Source organism: Macaca nemestrina, chromosome 15, assembly GCF_043159975.1.
Source record: "Macaca nemestrina isolate mMacNem1 chromosome 15, mMacNem.hap1, whole genome shotgun sequence".
Taxonomy (NCBI): domain Eukaryota; kingdom Metazoa; phylum Chordata; class Mammalia; order Primates; family Cercopithecidae; genus Macaca; species Macaca nemestrina.
The window spans coordinates 10140123-10163301 of record NC_092139.1 but is presented as its reverse complement, the minus strand read 5'-3'; the positions used below and the strand labels follow the sequence as shown (position 1 = coordinate 10163301).

The 23179-nt window shown below is 42.0% G+C and overlaps 1 protein-coding gene across 2 annotated transcripts in view; it reads left to right on the top strand.

The window, feature by feature from the left end:
* Positions 1-22631, top strand: part of LOC105470641 (docking protein 5) — a 174025-nt gene extending 151394 nt beyond the window's left edge. For both annotated transcript variants that reach the window (XM_011722802.2, XM_011722803.2), the window contains exons 7-8: positions 13494-13614; positions 21874-22631. In XM_011722802.2, the coding sequence (XP_011721104.1) occupies positions 13494-13614; positions 21874-21938 (186 nt within the window). In that variant the 3' untranslated portion in view covers positions 21939-22631. The remainder of the gene's footprint in view (positions 1-13493; positions 13615-21873) is intronic.
* Positions 22632-23179: the final 548 nt, after the last annotated feature.

The window sequence follows — 23179 nt, the reverse complement described above, 5'->3', positions numbered from 1 at the left end:
CATTCTCAGAAGCCAACACTTTACCAGATTCCTTTGAATCTTTCCAGAATATAAATTGTTTAATAGATATAAAACATTTATTAATGCATTCATTCATTTACACATACAAGTACCTATGCTCTGTATGGCCTTGTTCCAACAAGCAGGAGTACAACAGAGAACAAGAACTCAGGGAGTTCTTGTCTCAAGGAGTTTGAGTTCTTGTCTCAAGGAGTCTGTCCTCAAGGAGTTTACTACATTGCTGTGGGTGGAGAAGCCAATCAACAATCAATATATAAATATATATCAAGAATTGATGGATGCTATTAAGAAGACATCAGTGTAAGGCAGAGCGAATGACCAGGAATGGTCACTCTGGTAAAGTGATACCCAGGCACACAGCTGAGGCAAATGAAGGAGGAGCACTAAAAATTCCTAAGGGCAAGGTGCTTTGGGCAGAGGGGCCCTTAAGTGCCAAAGCCCTGAGGCGGTCTGTGCTTTCCATGTGCATGTGCAAAGAGGTTGGTGATTTTGGAGCAGATGAAATGAGAAGAGCATAGTAGGTGAATTCTGAAGGAAACTGTGAGCCAGGTCCTGTCTGACCCTGTAGCTACGAGCTATGGATTTTCCTTGGGGAGAGTTGCGTAGTCATTGGAGGGTTTTGAGAAAGGGGTGATATGCTAACTTTGCTTTCGAATTGATCACCTTGGAAGCTGTTTGGAAAAGACTGGGGGTGCCCAGAGCAAGGATACAAGCAAGAAGATGAGTTAAATGCTACTGCAGTCATCTGAGTATCTAGGTGAGCATCAGGGTATGGACCAAGATGGTGGTGATGGAGGTGAGGGAAAGTGGTGGATTCTGGAGATATTTTTGAAGATTGGACCAACAGGATTTGCTGATACATAAGAACTCTTATAGAGTAGAGGAGACAGTCAATATCAAGACTGTAGTTTTTTTGTGTATGTTTTAACCAGAACAACATGTAGAATGGAGGAAACCTTTACTTGGAAGGGGAAGAGGTTGAGGGGAGAGGAGCATGAGAAACAACAGTTCAGGATATGTTAAATGGGAGATACCTACCAGTCATCTGGGTGGGAGTGGGAAATAGTCTGTTAAATACACAACTCTGAGATTTGGGGGAGAGATAAGGGTTGCTGATTTCCAGATGGGAATTGTCAGGTTGTCGATAGACAGTATTTAAACCCATCTGAATGACAAGCTCTCTCTGTGAATCGGTTTGATTAATAATTGCCTTCCTTTGTTTTTACGATCATTTCGTATCACTGCACAAAGATTTACCTTTTCTCTTCTTATTGGCTACAGATTAGTCTGTTGCACAATAATGTGAAGGTAAGGCTCCTCTGTGTAAGAATAAAAATGAAATTACCATCTCATCTACTTTTTTGATATAGCAGTAACATGAGTAATTTTTGAGTCCGTCTAAAAATCCATTTTAACATGCAAATTAAAATGAAATTCTAATATTCATTTAAAAACTGGTTATCAGAACAGTCCTCAATATAGTAGGTCCCAGGAGGAAAATTGTGGTCAGCAGGAAAAAAAAAATGTTACAAAGGAGATTGTGTCAGAATTTAATTTTACCGTCTCATCTGGTAAATTAAAAAGTGGTTACGGAGATGAACAAACAAAGTATGATACAGCCAAAGGATGGACTGAGATCCAGACATTAAAATGATGCTGTAGAAGACAGTAATTAGGAATGTCAGGATATGTTCATAATATACTAAATGAAAAACCAGAATGGCATAAGAATATGTCCAGTTTGTGTTAAATATACATTATGTATGTACCTTTTTAAAAATATTGGCCCTGGCAAAGAAAGAAAGAAAAAAACAGAGAGAGAGAGAGAGAGAGAGAGAGAGGAGAGAGGAAGGAGGGTGGAAGAAAATATACTAATATGTTCAAAAATGGTTTTTATTTCTTTGTTTTGTTTTTCTGGGTAATGGATATGGGGTGATTTAAAATCTACCTTATATGTTTTTCTGTATTTTCTGAACATAATAAAAAATACAGCAAAAGGAAGAATAATATAATTTATTACGTGTAAAAAAACGGGTAATAGGCTGGACGCAGTGGCTCACACCTGTAATCCCAGCACTTTGGGAGGCTGAGGTGGGTGGATCACAAGGTCAAGAGATCGAGACCATCCTGGCCAACATGGTGAAACCCCATCTCTACTAAAAATACAAAAGTTAGCTGGATGTGGTGGCACACACCTGTAGTCCCAGCCACTTGGCAGGCTGAGGCAAGAGAATCACTTGAACCCGGAAGGTGGAGGTTGCAGTGAGCCAAGATCACACCATTGCACTCCACCCTGGAGACAGAGTGAGACTCCGTCTCAAAAAAAAAAAAAAAAAAAAAGGAAAAGAAAACAAAAGGTAGTATCACAAAATATGGACATCCCCACTTTTTGGTGCCAGGCAAAATACTACCAGACCCAACGACAGAGCTACCTTGGAGACTGTAAACTCCCTGCAGGGGTCATGACTGAATGTGAGGGTTTAGAGCTTTTTTGCTTTTTTCCTGTTCCTGCAATGGTTCCATGCCTATAGCAACATCTTAACTCAAGCCTGTTCTTTGGATTCATTGCACATTCACTGAAACCAGGTGATTCAATGTATTCTCTAAGCATATTATTTGGTGGTTTTATGTATGGCTTTTTGTCGTTGTTGCCTAAAAATATTTTAAGGCTTCTGCCCTCAAGCTAGAAATACAGTCCAATATCAGATATTCAGATTTGAAAAGAAAATGTGACTACTTCTATTATGACTTTTTTCAGAAAGTCTTGCTAAAGACAATATCATGATATAGAGCTAATTATAAATATTGGTAATAACTATGGAACTCCACAATGAATTATGCAGGGCCTAAGAATTGGCTGCAAAGCGAGAACTATTTTCTCTCTTTTTTATTGGCAAGATATTAAGGACTAAGGGAGACTAAGTAATGAGCCTAGGGTCATGCAGTTATTCGTGGCGGATTCCAGACTTTAACTCAGATTTTCTGACTTTCATGTGGGCTCTTACCACAGTGGAAAATTTCCCAGAATGATTGGTCTAGAGGTAATAAATAGCACAGAACAGTAATTCTCAAAGCATGGGTCCTAAATCATTTAAGATCAAAACCATCTGGGAACTTGTTACAAAATACAAATTCTTGGCCGGGAGTGGTGGCTCACGCCTGTAATCCCAGCACTTTGGGAGGCCAAGGCGGGTGGATCACCTGAGGTCAGGAGTTCGAGACCAGCCTGGCCAACATGGTGAAACCTCATCTCTACTAAAAATACAAAAATTAGCTAGGTGTGCTGGCGTGTCCCTGTAATACCAGCTTCTCTGGAGGCTAAGGCAGGAGAATCACTTGAACCCGGGTGGTACAGGTTGCAGTGAGCCAAGAGTGCACCATTGCACTCTAGCCTCAGTGACAAGAGCAAAACTCCATCTCAAAAAAAAAAAAAAAATTCCTGGACTCCACCCCTGGAAACCCTAGGAGTGGGGCCAGGAATCTGCATTCGAACAAGCCCTCCAGGTAATGCTTCTGCTTGCAGTTGGATAACTGAACTGCTGACCCAGGACCCAGAAAGCATAGGGAGATCATGTTTCAAATATTATTTTCACAGAAGAATAAGTAGGCAGAACCCAAAGGTGTTGTTCAGGAAGCTACCTGGAGAATGTCAGTGAATGTAGAGGGCAGTGTAGATGAGAGCTGAGATTTCAGCAGAGTGAGAAAAGCAGGTATTCAGAGGCTGGCTTCATTTGGAACATGGTTTTACTCTTTCTCTCTCGGACTGAGATGGCCCTTCTGACTCAACTTTGCCCATATTTTGTGCTTGAAATACTGATGGAAAATTAGTTGAGTTTTGTATACGAAACAGAAGATACGATTAGAATTGGAAGTTTCTCAGGTTGAGAATGTGTTCAGGCGTGGATGTGGCTTCCAAATCAGCTGAATCTTTTCAAGACAGTGTCTTTATTCAGTAGCTTTAGGGCCCAGGTTGAATGAAAGGAAAATTACAATGCAATTTGCATATGCAGAGTTGGTATTGGCAAAGACCCCACTTGAGTTATTCATACTTCAAGGAGCAACCTGATGAAAATTTAGGAGCTTGATGACGATGGCATTAAGTATTGAGGTGCTGATCTTTTTGCCATGTGAAGATTTGTGCTCCTTTCTGAATGAATCCAGACTGGTGTCACAAAGACGGCATATGGTACTCATGACTGACTGAAGCAGAAAACAATTACATCCTGTTGTGCTGTTCAATTTTGCAAAACACAGTGCTCTACCGTAAAAACAGTTGGATTCCAGAGAAGGACAATATGGTACAGTATTGAGGCTAAGACCTGCCACTGCTCTGTTCTCCTGGTCTCAGACTCATGAAAGAAGTGCGCTAGCAACAAGTAAGTGTCAGTGAAACCAAATGAGGAACCGGGAAACCAGAAATGCATTTGGCAGATGTGGGAGACAGTTGTTTTTCTTTTCTCAGTGACAAGCTATGCACAGTGGTCCAGTCATTAGAATCTTTTTGTCTCCCAAGAGGGCTGATAGAATTTTCTCACCATCATGAGGAAAGGGCCTTGGCAATCAGCCCTTCACTCACTGTGAGTAGTGAGAAGTTTTTACAAGACTTTTACTGTGCTGTTAACAACAATAATGATGGGGGACCGTGCTTCAGCCGGTTGTCAGTCATGTCTTCCTTCAATGGTACTTTCCCCGGGGCTGCTTGACCAGAAGTAGCCACTCACTAATTCATCATATCATGCTATTTTTTGTTTTTCTTTTTAGACAGAGTCTCGCTGTGTTGCCCAGGCTGGAGTGCAGTGGTGCATCTCGGCTCACTGCAAGCTCTGCCTCCCAGGTTCACGCCATTATCCTGCCTCAGCCTCCCAAGTAGCTGGGACTACAGGCACCTGCCACCATGCTGTGCTAATTTTTTTGTATTTTTGCTATTTTTTTTTTTTTTGTATTTTTAGTAGAGATGGGGTTTCACCATGTTAGCCAGGATGGTCTCAATCTCCTAACTTCGTGATCTGCCTGCCTCGGCTTCCCAAAGTGCTGGGATTATTATCATGTTTTTAAAATAATTTTCAAGGCATATACTACTATCTGCTTTTTTTTTGGTAACAGGTTTATTGAGATATGAACATACCACATGTACCGTACCATACACATGTACCCTTTCAAACTGTACAATTTAATGGTTTTAATGTAGTCAGGTTTGTGAAACTATCACAACTGATTCGAAAACAATTTTCTTTTTTTTTTTTGAAGTCAAAGAAACCACACCTTCTTCAGCTATCACCTCTGCATATCAAAAATAAAATTCTAAGCTCCTCAGCCAACTGGAAGGACATCTGTTCTCTGCTAAGGGCATTCAAAAGTTAACCGGAAAAACTAGTTCAGCCCATGATGGGAAGTGAGGGTCAGACATGCCTCATGATATCCTCCTCCCTTTGGAGTTCAGGCAAAACTGACCAGCATTAACATTAAAACACAGACCTTAAGACTGACAAAACAGACTCTTTGTAGGAGTAAGATACCAACATGAGAGATAGCAGGCCCTGAAAGAAATTGAAGTATTTTACCCCAAAATATATTTATTTGACATGTTTTGAAATGACCCTGCAAAGCTGTCTCTTGCGGGGAAAATCTACATTCTGTAGAGAATCTTCTTCCCTTTCCAGGTTTTTTCTCTGATCCAGGAGAGAATTAACTAAGAGTCTGGTGCCCTTTTAATTCTGATAAGATACATTTACCATCTATTCTCTCTGAGGCCTGGCACCTGAAGGTTTCATCTGCTTCATAAAAACCTTGGTCTCCACCACCCCTTATCTTAACTCAGATACTCCTTTCCGTTAATTCCAGGCCTTTAGATAAATTCCTCCAACCAATTGCCAATCAGAAAATTTTTGAATCTACCTATGACCTGGAAGCCCCCATTTGGGGTTGTCTCACCTATTCTGGATCAAACCAATGTACATCTTATTTGTATTGATTGATGTCTTATATCTCCCTAAAATATGTGAAACCACGCTGTAGCCCAACCACCTTGGGCAGATGTTCACAGGATCTAGTGGGGCTGTGTCATGGGCCATGGTCAGTCATATTTGGCTCAGAATAAATCTTCTCAAATATTTTTGACAGTACCCTCTAGGCCTCAGCAACCACTGTTCTATGTTCTCTCTAGGGATTTGTTTATTTGGGATATTTCATATAAATGGAATATCTTAGTTTATTTTTACTGCTATAACAGAATACCAAAGACTGGGTAATTTATAATGAACAGAAATTTACTTCTCACAGTTCTAGAGACTGGGAAGTCCAAGATCAAGGTGCTGGCATCTTGGAAAAGGCCTTCCTGTTGTGTTGTAACATGTTGGAAAGTATCACATGGTGAAAGAGTAGAGAGGACAGGAAGAGAGACCAAGAGGGGATGAACATACTCCTGCAGTAATAAACCTGAAACCGCCTTTGAAAAATTATGACAGTAAGAGAAATCTGACATGGCTGACTCCATCTTGATTCTAGCCTCACAAGCCGGCTGCCTTCATTTATTCCGGGGCATGGGCCAAGCTCACTTTGAGAGAAATTTAGTTTTTAGTTTAAGTGGTAATAGCCCTTCCCCGAAACTAAACTGCCCTTGTAAAATTAATGAAAGGCCAAGTTAGGAGGATAAGAGGGGTCTGAATTCTTCTAAGATGTAGATGTAGTTTAAAAATAACCAGACATTATACTAGAGGCCACAAGATTTGCAACTTCCCCAATTATTCCTGCAAATAACATCACTATTGCAGAACCTGAGATTGGCCTTTTGAGATGGCTTTTCAGATTTCTGCATTTCTGACAACCAGATGGCCCCACCCAGACCTGTAACTCAACTAGTCCTGTGGTCCTACCCAGAAGTGGGCTCAACACATGAGGACCATTTTCCACACCCTTATGATCGCATCTCCAACCAATCAGCAACACCAACACGCTAACCCCTGACTGCCAAACTATCTTTAAAAAGCTCCTGACCTCTGAGCCTTCGGTGAGATTGATTTGACTAATAACTCCATTTCCCACGTGGTGTGTCTGACTTCATGTCAATCAAGCTCTTTCTTTAGTGCAATGCCATGATCTCCATGAATTGATTTTATTTGCGCAATGGGCAGGAAGAACTCGTCAGATGGTTACAAATGAACTCCTGAGATAATGGCAGCACCTTTGAAAGGTTCCGCCTCCCAAAATAGTCGCAAGACAATTAAATTTCAACAGGACTTTTGGAGGGGACAAACATTCAAGCCATAGCATGGAATAATACAATCCCTGCACTTTCGTGACTAGCACAATGTTTTCAGAATCATACGTGTTGTAGCATGTATCAGAACTTCATTCTTCTTTTTATATCCATCTGAGTATTTTTGTTAATTTCTATACAGTTTCATCATGTGTCTCTAATAACTAAGAGAAAAGAGACCTGTAATCCCAAACAACTTGCATTAAGCAAAGCGTCTTCTGCTTCTACATTATAACATGGGTCTCTTGTTCCATGGTTAGCTTCTCTCCCCAGCAGCATGATACTTTTTGGGCATTCAAAACCCAGTTGATGACATAAGTTGATTGATTGCTTTATGACTCACTTAGGCCGGGTTAGGCAGACACCTGTATGCATTCCTACTGTTTAGAGGGAAAGTTCTAGTGTTGAAGCACAAGAAGGCATTTGTTTGACTTTCACAAAGACTTGTCTTTCTACTCTGGTGGGATCTTGAGCTAACACCGCTAATAGAATTAATAAATGTGCAGTGCTAAACTTCCCTGCTGTTGGATGGTCCTAAATGATTGTGCATATACACATAAGAAAGATCTTTCCCCAAGGCCCTGCCTCTGCTCATCACTTGAATGGCAAAGACGAGTGAAGTAGTCTTATTGCCACGTTCCCCACAGTCAGTCACAGCCATGTTAATTTAACCAGGACCTAAACCCACAATCAATCACAGCCATGTTAATTTAACCTGGACCTAAAGTTTCAGCATGAATTCAGCCTTGGGCTAACAGTGCTTCTAACTTGATAGCTTGGTTGGGATTTATTTTGAAGACTATTTTCTGCTACTTAGGCAAAGCCTGGGTTCATTCATTCATTCATTACACATTTGTTAAGTCTCTGAAGGCTGTAGTTAGGTGCTGGGGAGAGGATACAGAGATAAAAGATAATCCCTACTTTTCAGCAGTTCATGGTCTAGAGCAGGAGCTAGGTTAGTGACTATCACAAAACAGTGAAATGATGAGATATCTGGTAGAAGCACCTGATCCTGTTAAGGGAGGAGAAGAGATATCAGGAGAGTATGTAAAGGAGGTGACTCCTGAGCTGACTCCTGAAGGGAAGGTTGAAGTTAGCCATGTAAGTCATGGGGAGAACCTTTGGGCTTAGGAGCAGATGTGCAATGGGTTTCCTGGTGGTTGGAACTGGCTGGGCTGAGTGGTGTGGTTTAGGCTGTGTTAAGGCCTGAGATGGGAAGGGTATCAAGATCAGAGCCCCCCAGTCTAAGAAGTTTGGCCATTAGCATGAGGATATATAGTCCCTTGACCAGTTAACTCAGGAGACTGGGCTGGATATCCCCCATGGTTCTTCCAACTCTAATGTTCCACGATTCTTTTAAATTTTTCTGACACAGGAATAGTGGATTATTTGTAATTTTTGTGGTTGTTTTTTATAGAGTCCAGGGACATGATTTTAGTAGGTTATACGAGGTCAGGAGTGTGGGTTACGTATAGTATACAGTTTGTTCCACTATAACACCGTTTCTTTTTTTTTTTTTTTTTTTTTGGATATGAAGTGTCTTTCTTTCGCCCAGGCTGGAGTACAGTGGCATGATCTCAGCTCACTGCCACCGTGTCTAACTTTTGTATTTTTAGTTGAGACAGGGTTTCAACCATGTTGGCCAGGCTGGTTTTGAACTCCTGACCTCATGATCCACCCATCTCGGCCTCCCAAAGTGCTAGGATTACAGGCATGAGTCACCGCACCCGGCCACACCATTTCTATATCGCCACTGACCTCAGATATATTTGAAAAATTGGAAATTGATTACAATATTAAGGTTGTGTTGGTTCCTAAGCAATTTTTCCTGAGAAAAGGAAGCATAGATTAGCAGGAATGAAATTGTAACCTTAAGCTGGAAAGGAAAAGGTACTTAATAGACTGGTGCACAGGCAGGGCCTCTTCCAGAAGATGAGCCATGAGCACAGGTCCCTGGACTCCCTCCCTGTTAGGGGGTGTGCCCAGCCTTTGCAGCCGTGCTCAGCTCCTGCTCATGTGGCTGCACAGCCACCATTGCCAGCTTTCTGCAAGAGCCTCTTCTCCACGTCTATCACCTGGACTTCCTCAAGCCAGCACTTCCAATCAAGTGTTTTCTACATTTTTTTATAACCCCAAATCAACCTCCAGTCTAGCTGGGCTGTGCAAGCTATCCTCTAAAGTAACAATGACTTTGGTTGTAAATAGGCATACATTTGAATGGTCAACCCACTCCCTGAATTTTCCCACAATTTTGTGAATGGGAGGTTTTTCAAGAATGTCTGTGTCACCTTACAGGGGAAATCCCCATACTTTACAATTCTATGGCTTGGGGTAATTTTTATTTTTACTTGTTAATGTGAGGATATTATATTTATTGTAAAAAAACCTATATAAAATATATAGGTTTTTAGGTAGGAAGACTGTATGTAATCCTTCTCTCCAAATACAGTAAGCCCTCATTTAACGTTGTTGATAGATTCTGTGACTTTAGCGGAGGGACATATAACAAAACCAATTTTCCCGTAGGCTGACTGATATAAAGAAGAGTTAAATTCCTATAGCATATTTCTGGTTACAAAAACCTTACCAAACTTCTAGATAAAGACAAAAACACTTCTAATATTACACATTGAAATAAATTTGAGCTATACGTACATTTAAGAAAGATTAATAAAAACAAGATGATTATTTACCCAGTGATTCCAGTTCAGGATCACGGGTGGCCAGAGCCCATCTCTGCAGCTCTGGGTGCCAGATGGGACCCAGCCTGGACAGGATGCCCTCCCATCCCAGGACACACTCACCGATACCCACACCCACTGAGACAGGGACCATTGAGACACACCAATGAAGCCAACAGGCAGTTTTGGGCTATGAAAGGAAAGCAGAGGACCCAGAGAAAACCCAAGCAGGCATGGGGAGAACATGCCCAAGCTACACAGACAGTGACCCTGCCAGGAAGAGATTTTTATGTTCACATCAAAGTCGTAATGAAACAAAGCTGAGTGACTTGACGTTATTTGAGGACCTGCGGCACTCCAGGTAACCCAATTTTAACTCCTCCAAAAATGAGTACTAACTGCTATTTCCACCAGGGTGGTACATCAGTGCCACTTGCAGCCCTCCACTGGTGGTTGATATCAAGGATAGAGGGACTTGGAGCGTCACAGAAGCGGGAGCAGAAATCTGCCTGCTGGATTCTCGCCAAACGACTTCCTAAGTCTTTTCTCCCTTACACAATTATGCAGACATTTCTGCATTGTTAAAAGGCTTTTCTTTTTGTCCAAAGACAATTAAAATGCTCCTTTCATAAAATTAGATATTTTCCCAAAGGGTTGAGAAAGAACTAGAGAGCCAGGCTTTGTACTGTTCTCCTCTTCAAAATGTGGCATTGCTGTCATTTCACTCTCGATCCCGAATCAGCTTTCTAAAAATACAGTCAAATTATGCTGGGTTGCCTAAATATATTTGCAGTGAAGCAGTGAATAATTTGAAGTGACTAGTATTCCACAAATGTTTTCTTTATATAAATTTTCTGTTAAATTAAATAGAATCTCTTTATATTAAGAAAATCAAATAACCAGTACCTCTCAATTGAGTTCTTTTCCTTCTTTTATTTTTTGAATTCCATGCACATGAAATACAGTGTTACTAAGAGTCACTGGTAAATCATTTTGGATTTTTTTAGACTTTCTTGTATACAGAAACAACCACTAAGAGAAGTTGATGAGGTGAGGGATATGTTAATTAGCTCAAGTGAATCTTTTTATTGTATATACATAGATAAAAACGTCACATTGTACTCTATAAATATGCATACTTATTATTTGTCCATCAAAAATACATTTTAAAAATTAAAAACAGGAAACAGCTGCAGAATTTTTCTACTAGCTTAGTACTTAGGTTTTGGACCTTTTAATCTAAGAGCTTATTTTTAGGAAAAGTTGTCCTCATGGAACCTAATGCTTTATGATTCCACTTGGGGACATGTTTTGGTAATTGTGGAATTATTATAGGGACAGGGAATTCGATTCAGCAAATGTAAATTCAATGACTATAAATTAAATTATATTTTGAGTGAGTATATAATCTTTATTTCAAGTTGAATCTCATCAACTACAAGGAGTTTTGGTCTTCAACATAGGAAACCTCCTATTATTTTGGCTTTACTGAGTGAATTATGCCTGAAACTACCATGCTGATGAGATGTGTACCGTGGAGACTTTTTTTCTTTAAGAGATTGAAAATATTTTTTAAAAAATCCTAAAATATTCATTGCAATTTCTAATCATCATCATCATCATCATCATCATCATCATCATCATCATCGTCATCATCGTCATCATCATCGTCTTCATTTTTCCTCTTTACCTATTTGTTGCTAGGTAAGGCTAAGTACGTATCATCTCATCAAACTCTCATACTTCCCAAATGGACAGATGTTTAATGCCAACAATTTTCATATGAGTAACTAAAATGACATTGCACCAGGTCTGTAACCCCCTGTGTTTCCTTCATGGTACAATATATAAATGTTTCATTCCCAATTCATGTAAATCTTCCCTCTTTGCCAGGTATTACATTGTGCCTACTTTTAGATAACCAGGCCTTGAATGAGGGGATACTTAAATAGCTGTCAGCTTTCGCCAATGTCCAATTACCTCCCAATGAACATCTTGCATAAGTCTTTGTGGGTGAATTTTTTTAAAGATGGGAATGGATTATTTGATATTCAAGTATCCAGGAAATCCAACTTTGCAAATAGTGACTTCTTACACAATGGCATAATCAACCTGCATCATGATTGTGTCTAAGACCAGGGCTCAGATATGGGGGTGCCTGGAGGGCTGCTTCCACTTGCATCCCCATTCTTCTTGCATGCATTGACCCCGTTCACCTTTCCTTTTATTCTACCCATCCTACAGGCTCTTTTCTCTCTGAAACTTTCCTTCTTTTGTACAATTATTTCCCCGATGTGGTTGGTCAGGCCATTGACTGCTCTCTGATAATCTGGGGGACCAGAACTGTGTCTTTAGAGTTGCCTGCTGCCAAAAGCCATTTCATCTTTTTTCCTCCCTCAATGTCTGGAACAATAATTTGTCAAAAAAAGTTACTTGTTCAAGCAGACTTTTTTTCCCTCTCTTTCTGATGCTAGAACACCCAACACAAGCCAGTTTAAACTGACAAGAATTAGGCCAGGTGTGGTGGCTCACACCTGTAATCCTAGCATTCTGGGGGGCTAAGGCGGGTGGTCAGGAGTTTGAAACCAGCCTGGCCAACATGGAGAAACCCCATCTCTACTAAAAATAAAAAACAAAAATAGCCAGGCGTGGTGGCGTGCGCCTGTAGTTCCAGCTACACGGGAGACTGAGGCAGGAGAATTGTTTGAGCCCAGAGGCGGAGGTTGCAGTGAGCTGAGATTGTGCCACCGCACTCCAGCCTTGGTGACAGAGCAAGACTCTGTCTCAAAAACAAACCTACAAACAACAACAAACAAACAAACAAACAACCAAAACTGAAAAGAATGAAATGGTTAATACAATTGAAAAGTCTGGGGCCAGCCTCTGGATTCAGTGGGATCCAAGGTCTCAGTGGAGCTTGTCAAGATTTCTCTCCTTTTCTTGGCTGTCTTCTTCTGAACGGTGTCTACTCACTGTCACCTGGTCCCTTCATAGTTCCAAGATAGCCTCCAGTCCCATCTCCAACCTCTTATCAACTCCACAAGAAGGTTCATTTATTCAACATATGTTACTTGTATATCTCCTCTGTGCAGGGCAATATTCTAGACTCTGGGGATAGAGCAATGAACAAAGCAGTCACAAATCTTTAGCTCACTTCTGCTGATTCTCTCTTCCACAAAAATTCTAATAATGTCTCAATGAATTCTTTCTGACTGGTCTGGTGTGGCTCACCAGCCCAACCCTAAAGTGAATGGGGGAGTCAGCCCCACCAGGACTGGAGGGACTGAGCTGAGTTGGAGGGAAGCTCCCCAGAGGAACATCATCAATGCACTGTTGCAAGCAGGGTAAAGAATGGATGCTGCTAAGTAAGCAAAAACAGTAGCTGGCCACCGTGCCCACTGCCATCAGTCAATGCCCATTGATTTGCAGCCTGGCCAGCTCTGTGGTTCTTGTACTCCATGCTCTCCTGTTTCCTCAGTCAGGCCTCTTTCAGCCCCAGTGTTCCTGACACACAACTTTCTTCTCTTTGGCTGCAGCTCCAGATGAAGATGAGTGAGCGGGCTGCCTCACTGAGCACCATGGTGCCCCTGCCTCGCAGCGCCTACTGGCAGCACATCACACGGCAGCACAGCACGGGGCAGCTCTACCGCCTGCAAGGTAAGCGCGGTGCTGCCTGTGTCCAGGGTGTGGGCCAGGCCTGGCAGTTCTGGGGAGAGAGCTCAGCTCAACTCCCAGCTGTTGCATGCCAGCTGGTCAGTGCCCTTCCTCCAAAGGTAGGACCCCCACCAAGGCCTCACAACATGAGGCACTTAATCTTTGTAGAGCCATACTTCTCAGATATTTGCATTTATCACAGTGTCCTGGGGGAAGTCACTTAAAATGCAGATTCTTGGGTTTCATCCCCAGAGACTCTAGATCTTAAGGCACAGGATGTGGCTGAGCAATCTGCACTTTTAACAGACCGTACGCAGGGTCTGGGCGAGGGGCCAGGGACCAGGCTTCAAGAAATGATGTAGCGGACTGATGAATCACAGCATCAGCATTACTTGAGGTCTTGCTGGAAATGCAAATTTCCATGCCCTTCCCCACACCTACTGAATCAGGAGCTCTGAGGGTGGGGCCAGGCTGTGTGTGTTTGAATAAGCCCTCCGGGTGATTCTCCCGAGACCTCAGGTCTAGGAGCCAATGTTTGACTGGATGGGGCCCTGGACTGAGGCCAGAAGCCATGGCTTCAGGTTTGCTGAATGACTTTAGGCAAATCCTAGTAAGCTCTTCTTTCAGAGGAGTGGTCTCTGAAGCATGAGACCCAATGGCCCATAGTGCAGACAGTGTGAACAATTACAAATTCTATTTAAACTGGCTGGGCACGGTGGCTCACACCTGTAATCCCAGCACTTTGGGAGGCTGAGGCAGGCAGATCACCTGAGGTCAGGAGTTGTAGGCCAGCCTAGTCAACGTGGTGAAGCCCTGTCTCTACTAAAAACAAATACAAAATTTAGCTGGGCACGGTGGCGTGTGCCTGTAATCCCAGCTGAGTCAGGGGAATCGCTTGAACCTGGGAGGCATAGGTTGCAGTGAGCCGAATCATGCTACTGCACTCCAGCCTGGACAACAAGAACAAAACTCTGTCTGAAAAAAATTATATTTAAACCTTCTCCTGTCCCTTCAAACATGTTTTTTTTTTTTTTTACATTTCATATTACATAAGAATATCTTACGCACATATAATTTATAAACAAGCAAACAAACCTGTGTGGAGTATACTTGCAAACTCGAAATAGCAGGCACTAGACCACACGTAGTTTACATGCAGAAATTTGCTGAATGAATGAATGACCAGGAAGACTGCAACCTCAGTCCTCCATGCCCGCTCTGAACCCTGGTCACAACAGCCTTTTTCTCAGTCCTTGCTGTTGGTCCTTTCTCCCCCCAGGCAGCTTTTCCTGTAGGCTGCGCTGGTCCCTCATCCTAGTTGACTCCTGCTCACCTCCAGGTCTCACCTCCAGCGCCCCTCAGACTCCAAGGAAGCCCTCCAGACTTTCTTGTAGATTGGGTGGACACCTCTGATGATGCGCACTCATAAGATGCAGATGATGACTAGTGTTCATTTCATATTTAACTATGTGGCCACTTGACTCATGGTCAGCTCTCCTAGGAAGCAATAATGTCCAGGAGGGCAGGAGAGCTGCGCCTCTGTCTGTCTTTATCATTTGATCCCCCGGTGCCTTGCGTGCCTTCCATTAGTATTTGTTGAAAGAATGCATAATGTTAAGAAGGCACTGGGGGTATTTACATTTTAGTTTTTATGTCTCTGTGCTCTGTTCACTAGCAGAGAGCATGGCACATAGCAGATGCTGCAAAAAAAAAAAAAAAAAAAAAAAAAAAATCCTGAGTGCCTCTGTAAGCAGCTGAGCAAATGACTGAATTAATAATTGACAAATAAGCTTACCTTCTAAGATAGCTCTGCAGAGAGAGTGGATTAGATTGGGTTGTCACAAATGCCACTGATCCCCTTTAAACTTCAAAAATTTTTTGCAATATTTGAGTTATCACAGTTTTTGTCATATACATACCAGAATGTTACTCAATTTTACTCTCTTCTATTTGGATACACTTTTTTTTTTTTTTTTAAAAAAGCATATTTTACTACCTTAATACTGCTATATCCACTGGTTATACTTTTTTTGTTGTTGAGACAGGGTCTGGCTCTTCGTCTAGGCTGGAGTGCAGTGGTGCGATCATGGCTCACTGCAGTCTCAATCTCCTGGGCACCAGTGATCCTCCTGCCTCAGCCTACCGAATAGCTGGGACTACAGGTGTGTGCCACCAAGCCCAGCTAATTTATTGTTTTTTGTTTTTAGTAGAGAGGGGGTCTTACTGTGTTGCACAGACTGGTCTCAAACTTCTGAGCTCAAGCAATCTTCCTGCCTCGGCCTCCCAAAGTGCTGGAATTATAGGTATCAGCCACTGCACCCAGCTAGTTATGCTTTTTAATAGACAATAAAATAATAAGTATTGAAGATTTAAAATATGTTCACAGAGCACCTAAAATTATCTTGCTTATTACAAGTGGCTATTTAAACAACAAGTAAAATTTTTTTTAAAAATTTTATTCTTCTACCTATACTGCCTACCTTCCCTCTCCCCTCCTTTTCATGCCCCTTAGAAAAAGAAAATAAGATTGGGTAAAGTTAATGACTTGGTGGCCTGGTGTGCCATGTGATGAAGTTACAGAGCCTTTAATTTCTTCTTGTTTTGCTGGTGATTATGGATTGTAATTCCTCTGGCCAATTCACCTACATTGATGAATTTCAGGCTTTTTTTTTTTTTTTTTTTTCCTGGCAAATCTGGAGGTTATGGTTGGAAATCATACAGACCCTTAGGGAGGAATTTGCCAAATCAGTTTGAGAATAATGGTCTTTTTCTCAAATTTAGTCTTCGAGAGCCACCTGCTGGTTGATTTGGGAATTACCATTTTATTACCGTTTTTGGTGGGGAAAGGGAGGTGCTGGTTTTGACACGTGCCATACAAGACATACATAATCTACCTTCACTGCTTCTCCCACTTCGTTTTAAAATTTTCATAGAAATTCTCTTCTATGATTATACAGATACAAAATCAACATTGGAAGTAGGTTTATAATGAAAACTGGCTGGGCATGGTAGCTTATGCCTGTAATCACAGCCCTTTGGGAGGCCGAGGTGGGTGGATCACCTGAGGTCAGGAGTTCAAGACCAGCCTGGCCAACATGGTGAAACCCCACCTCTACTAAAAATACCAAAATTAGCCAGGCGCGGTGGCGGGCACCTGTAATTCCAGCTACTCGGAAGGCTGAGGTGGGAGAATTGCTTGAACCCAGGAAGCAGAGGTTGCAGTGAGCCAAGATCGTGACACTGCACTCCAGCCTGGGCAACAAGAGTGAAACTCTGTCTCAGTGAAAGAAAGAAAGAAAGAAAGAAAGAAAGAAAGAAAGAAAGAAAGAAAGAAAGAAAGAAAGAAAGAAAGAAAGAAAGAAAGAAAGAAAGAAAGAAAGAAAGAAAGAAAGAAAGAAAGAAAGAAAAGAAAGGAGGGAGGGAGGGAGGGAGGGAGGGAGGGAGGGAGGGAGGGAAGGAAGGAAGGAAGGAAGGAAGGAAGGAAGGAAGGAAGGAAGGAAGGAAATTATGGAAGAAACTTACAGAAGCAATCAACAAGTTTATGTTGAATACTCTTCACTGGATTCTTTTAGGAATGCATTGGATAAAATAACAGCAGTTACAGTAGTAGCATTTCCCAAATTACGTTCCTTGGAAAGCTAACTCTGGTAGATAGCACCTTCCCCCTAAGAAAAGTACTGTGGTCAAACGAGTTTAGGGGAAATGCTACATGTTAAATTCTCATGGAGAGTCAGAAAACAAATCAATAATTTCAGGGCTCTGAGATGTCCTGCAATAAAAAAACCTGATTAAACTTGTTTAAACCAACGCTCTGCACATCTATTTGGACATGAAACCTCTTCTCCCTCTTGCTATATGAGCAAACATTCACATGCCACCAGTGCAGTGCTGAAATCTCAGATTTCGTCATTACGAGGGAGACAAGCCATATTCAATGGGGTCTTTCTAAAAACTACTCTTTCTGAGGACCTACTGTGTACCGGCTTTCCACTGAGACCTAAAATACATGATCTCATTTAGATCCCAAAACAGCTGCCTGACAGGGTATTTTATTCTCATTTGCTGTTTGGAAACTGAGAATTTGAAAGGTTACTAAGGTGTCCAAGACTACCTATCTAGTAAGTAGCAAAGATTGTCAGGTTTTTATCTCTCATTCATCTGTCCATCCATTCTTTGTTTACTCAGTAAATGTTTATGGAGCATCTAGTTTAGGCCAAGCGCTGTGCTAGATGACAGACATACCTGGGACTCCCAGGCAGGGACATTCCTCCCCCCTCGGAGCTTATAATCTAATGGAGAGTCACCATCCATAATCAATAGTTAATTTCAGATTTGGTATATGGAACAGTGAAAAAGAAAGTTTTTATGATAAAGAAGGTGAGGCAGAGCTGATGGTTTTGAGAAGACACTGACAAAGGCACTTCTTGAGATGGGGTAGTCAGTGGAAGCCCCTGCATCACTGAAGACCTTAAGTCTAAAAGAGGCAGCCATACCAAGAGCCAGGGGAAGGCATTCTCCATAGAGAGATCAGCAATGCAAAGGCCCTGAGTCACAAATTAGCTGCCTGCATTCAAAGATCAGGAAGGAGCCAGTGTGGCTGGTGCCTAAGGGACATAAAGAGACAGCTGGGGTGGTGACCACAGGTGACCAAGACTTGCTTATCCTGAGTGTGAGGGGAAGCATTAGAGGGTCCTCCTCAGCATGGCAGTGTCAGATTTAATTGACATTTTCATTCAAGGGATTACAAGAGAACAGGAGAGGAAGTGGGAGACTAGCCCCAAGACTGTTGCACATGAGCGCCGGAGGGTCTGCTTCAGTACAATGCGCCTCTAACTCTCTCACCTCCTTCTCAAAGTTATCATCTCAGCAAGCTTTACCCTTAGGCCAAGGTGCTTCATTGCTCCAGGATTTTCAGAGCTCTTCTGTGGGAATTGCCTTGGAAGATAGCATCACTTGTTTCAAAACAAAAACAAGAAAAACTAGGCACCTAGATCACAGATCGGACTTAAGGTAATTTGAGGAAATAAAAGGGTGACACTGAACAGTTGTGTCACTGACCCAGGCATCTTCCATTTAGCCTTATGTGGTTCTCCTGACAACCGCGGGAGTTGGTGAGAGTGGGACCATCCTCTCCATTTCAATGACTGAAGAAATGGAGACCTTTGGAGGTTAAGGTCTTACTCCAGGCCACGTGGCTGGTGGATGTAGGCACTGGCATTAGTGCTCCGGTGCTCTGACTTCTAATCCAGGCTACTGCCTTCATCATGTGGTCTTACCTGTGGGAGGAAGTCATGCCTCCATGGGTGATTTCAAATGCAGGTTCCCTGAGACCGAAATGCCTCCAGAGGATTCATTCCAACCCATGCAATTTACATATTGATTTTAAAGATCATCGATTCTTGGAGCAAGGGGCTACTTTGGAGAAGTTAACATTGTTTTTTTCAGTATTAATCCTACCACAGTCACAAATGTCAAATGGGTAGAAGTTAAGAGGGAAGCAATAGATTCGGATCCAAGCAAATGTGAAAGGTGTCAAACCCGCATGTCTACAGGGTCCAGGCAGGCTATGCAGATGAGTAAACGGGACAGGTATAGGAGTGGCAGGGTCCCTGGAGGATGTCAGGGAGAGCAGGCAGTCTGCTGTCTGCAGATGGTCATGCTTAGCAGAATGTAGGGCTAGTTTTGCCTTCCAGTTTTCCAGGAGTACAGGGAAATTGACATCTTTATGGGCAGTCAGCAGCTATTTAAATATTAATAAGCAATTCCAAATGTTTTAAAGCCTGTGGAGGCCAGAGAACAGGTCTGGGTCCAGATGTGGTCTACAGGTTATTATCAGCTTGTGACTTTTGTGTGAACTGCAACAATGTAGGGAGGGTTGGGAAGCCTTTCATTCCATTTGCTGGCGTTACACTAAACACAGCATTCAAACCATGCAGGAAAGACTCAGCCTTCAGGATAGAAACTGTAAGCGTTTTCATTTTGACTTGACCTCAAGTGAATGCTGTCAGTCATTTCTCTGTGCAGTTGACTAAAGCTTTGGATTCTGCACTAACAATATTTGTATGGTCTCTGCTCCCTGAAGGAGATTTTGATACACAGTCATAAAGATATTCCTGGATTTTTACTTATAGTACTCAAACTCATTAATACAATTTCTCTGCGTTACAGTGCGTGCATGCGTCTGTGTGTTGGAAGGAGAATAGAATGTGTGTTCAAACTGGCCGGGAGTTTGGGATAAATGATTTCTAATTATTTGGGATATATTAATATTCAAGACTTAGCTAATAATAATCACTGCTGTTATGTACTAGCAACTATATGACTGGATAAATCATTTTCCTTTGGTTCAGATTTGAGTCTTGCAAGTATCTGAATCCAAGATGTTATTTTTTGCTTGTTTCTGTTTTGGTGTTGAGACCATGGTAATAGATTTAAGACTGTACAGTGGCTGGGCGCGGTGGCTCAAGCCTGTAATCCCAGCACTTTGGGAGGCCGAGGCGGGCGGATCAGGAGGTCAGGAGATCGAGACCATCCTGGCTAACACGGTGAAACCCCGTCTCTACTAAAAAATACAAAAAACTAGCTGGGCGAGATGGCGGGCGCCTGTAGTCCCAGCTACTCGGGAGGCTGAGGCAGGAGAATGGCGTGAACCCGGGAGGCGGAGCTTGCAGGGAGCCGAGATTCGGCCACTGCGCTCCAGCCTGGGCGACAGAGCGAAACTCCGAATCAAAAAAAAGACTCTACAGGTCATGAAGCCATTTCTACTTCCTTTATTCTTCAACATACTGTGAGGAGGGGGAACAAATGTTTTCTCCCCATTCCACAGGAGTGAAAAATGGGTCAAAGCGATGTTGTTCCTTGTGTAAGTTCATGCTTCTGGGAGGAAGATCAAATGGGACTTGAACTGAGGTCAGGGCTGCTTATGATAAGATGATAGAGCATAAACTCAAGGCTTAAGGGCCACACGCCACCATAAACATTTTTGCATGGTTTAGTGTTTAAAAACAACATCGCCAGGTGCAGTGGCTCACACTTGTAATCTCAGCACTTTGGGAGGCCAAGGCAGATCACTTGGGCCCAGGAGTTTGAGACCAGCCTAGGCAATGTGGCGAGACCCTGTCCCTACAAAAAATACAAAAATTAGTCGCGTGTGGTGGCGCACACCTGTGGTCCTAGTTACTCGAGAGACTGAGGTGGGAGGATCACCTGAGCTCAAGAGGTTGAGGCTGCAGTGAGCTGAGATCACGCCCCTGCACTCCAGCCCTGGCGAAAAAAATAAATAAAAATAAATAAAAATAAAAACAACATGTTTTTGAATGTGTGTGGGTGGGCGGACATGCTCCACTGGCTGCAGTCCTGTTTCTTGCGCCTGCTTGATGCACACATTTACTCACCAAGGCTGCGGAAGTTTGTTCCGAAGGCTTTGCGCTGAGTCCTGAGCTCTTCACCTAGCAGTGTGCATTTCTTTGCTTGTGGTAACCTTTGGGCAGCAGGTGGCAGTAGAACCTCTAGTTTTTGTTAAATCAGCGCAGTGTTATCTACAGGGATGGGCAAACTAGGGCTTGTGAGCCAAATCCAGTCTGCTGTCTGTTTTCATTAATAAAGCATTATTAGGACGTCCAGGCCCATTCATTACATATTAACTATGGCTGCTTTTGTGCTACAGGCAGCAGGGCTGAGTAGTGGCAATGAGACCGTATGGTTTGCAAAACCTAAAATATTTAGTGTCTGGCTCTTTCTAGAAAATGCTTGACAATCCATATATTATTAATATGTCCCAAAGATCTTGTGCATTGCCTTCTTGACTTTTTAAACTCTGTTTGGTCTGAAATCTAAACCTGAAATAATAAAAGCTAAATGAATTTTAGGAAGTTCTCTTTAACATTTACAAGATTAGCAAAGTGTAAGCATAAGACTGCCTTATTGCTACTCAGGTTTCTAAAAAGTATTCTGGCTAAAAGTTTCCATAGTTCTGTCTCATTTCTCCTAAATACCCTGGATGTAGGGATTGAGGCAGGTGAAAAATTAAGGAAGAAAATAATTGCTAATGGACTGACCATAGCTCAACCCAGAGACCACATGCAAATGATATGTAAATCATACAATATCTGTGACTCATTTACATATCATCGTGAGTAGCCTTTGGAAAAAATTCTGCCTTAAGTACATTTACTTATTTCTGTTATAGAGAAAATTGTTACCAGCTAATTTGATTGTGGGCTCTCTCTTGTAACTGTTGATTTTAAATTCTTTTTGGAAAAGATGTTGCCAGCCCTCTGAAGCTTCATCGAACAGAGACTTTTCCAGCCTACAGATCTGAGCACTGACAGTAACTGCCAAGAATTGTTAACACACTTGTGATGTGTCAGCCACAGATTCACCCAGGAGGTCACAGAATGACAGCAAGGGAAGTGACGACGAAGAGAAGAAGCTTAACGTCCTGGCTAATTGTGTGGTCGTTGGGAAACTCTGCAATACAATAATTTTCTTTATTTTCTTTTTCTTTTTTAAATTCTTAGCGTAATTGAAACATGCTCTATAGATATTGACTCTGTGTTCCCTCTTTTACAGCTGGACAGAAAGAAGTCAATGTCACGAAATGATTTTCTATTGTAGATACCTTATCCCTTGCACTTCTCTGAATCTGTCCTTTAGTGGATTCTTGTGATTTTCCTTCCAAGTGTTTCAGTTGTATGACAGTCAGTATTGACAATAAAATGGCTTTTAATTATTTGTTGTTTGTTTACGCCCTGTTCCTCAGTTATTATTACTGTGGTTCTGATTAACTACTGGAAATTATATTTGATTATATCACCAATTAGTTAAATCAGTGCTTTGACTCACCCTTATCTGTTCTGTTCAAAACTATTCTTTCAAAGAACCCGTTAGTATTGTTTACAGGGTTACAGTTTTTCTTATATGCTTTCCTCACCCTCCTACCCCCCTTTTTTAAAAGCGTTTATTTTGTTCGGAGTACCTTCGTAAAACATTTGAAAATAAAAGATCATTCTTCACCCATATGTTCTTTGGATTCTGGCAACACGTTTTTCTCTATCCTAGGTATTTCTGAAGGGTGTGTGGATATTTTGCATGTGAGCTTTGAGCGTATTGCGTATTGTGTTTAATATGAATTCAACCATTCACGCATTTTCTCACTCATTCATTAACGTGGTCTGTATTGAGTGTCTATGGGTTTCCGGCACTGTACTGGTGTCCGGGGATGTAGAAATCAAAAGACACAGTCTTTGTTGCCAAAGACTTTAATTCCAGAAGAGTACCACAAGAAAATCAAGTTGGAAATCTCATACAGTGACACCTGCTAAATGGGCCCCCGGTGGCCGTGAACTTCTAAAGAGAAGGTCAGTGCTGGATGTGAATTGAATTTTGTGAACACCGTAAGTTAGAGTTTCTCTAAAGCTGCAGAGCAAGCAGGGATCGTGCCTGCCTGTTTCACTACTCTTTGCCAGATAAAATACAGGATACTCAATTAAATTTGAATTTCAGATAAGCAATGCATAGTTTTATAGATCTGAGTTAGCTGGGATTTCCAAGGACACTGCTGGTCAGG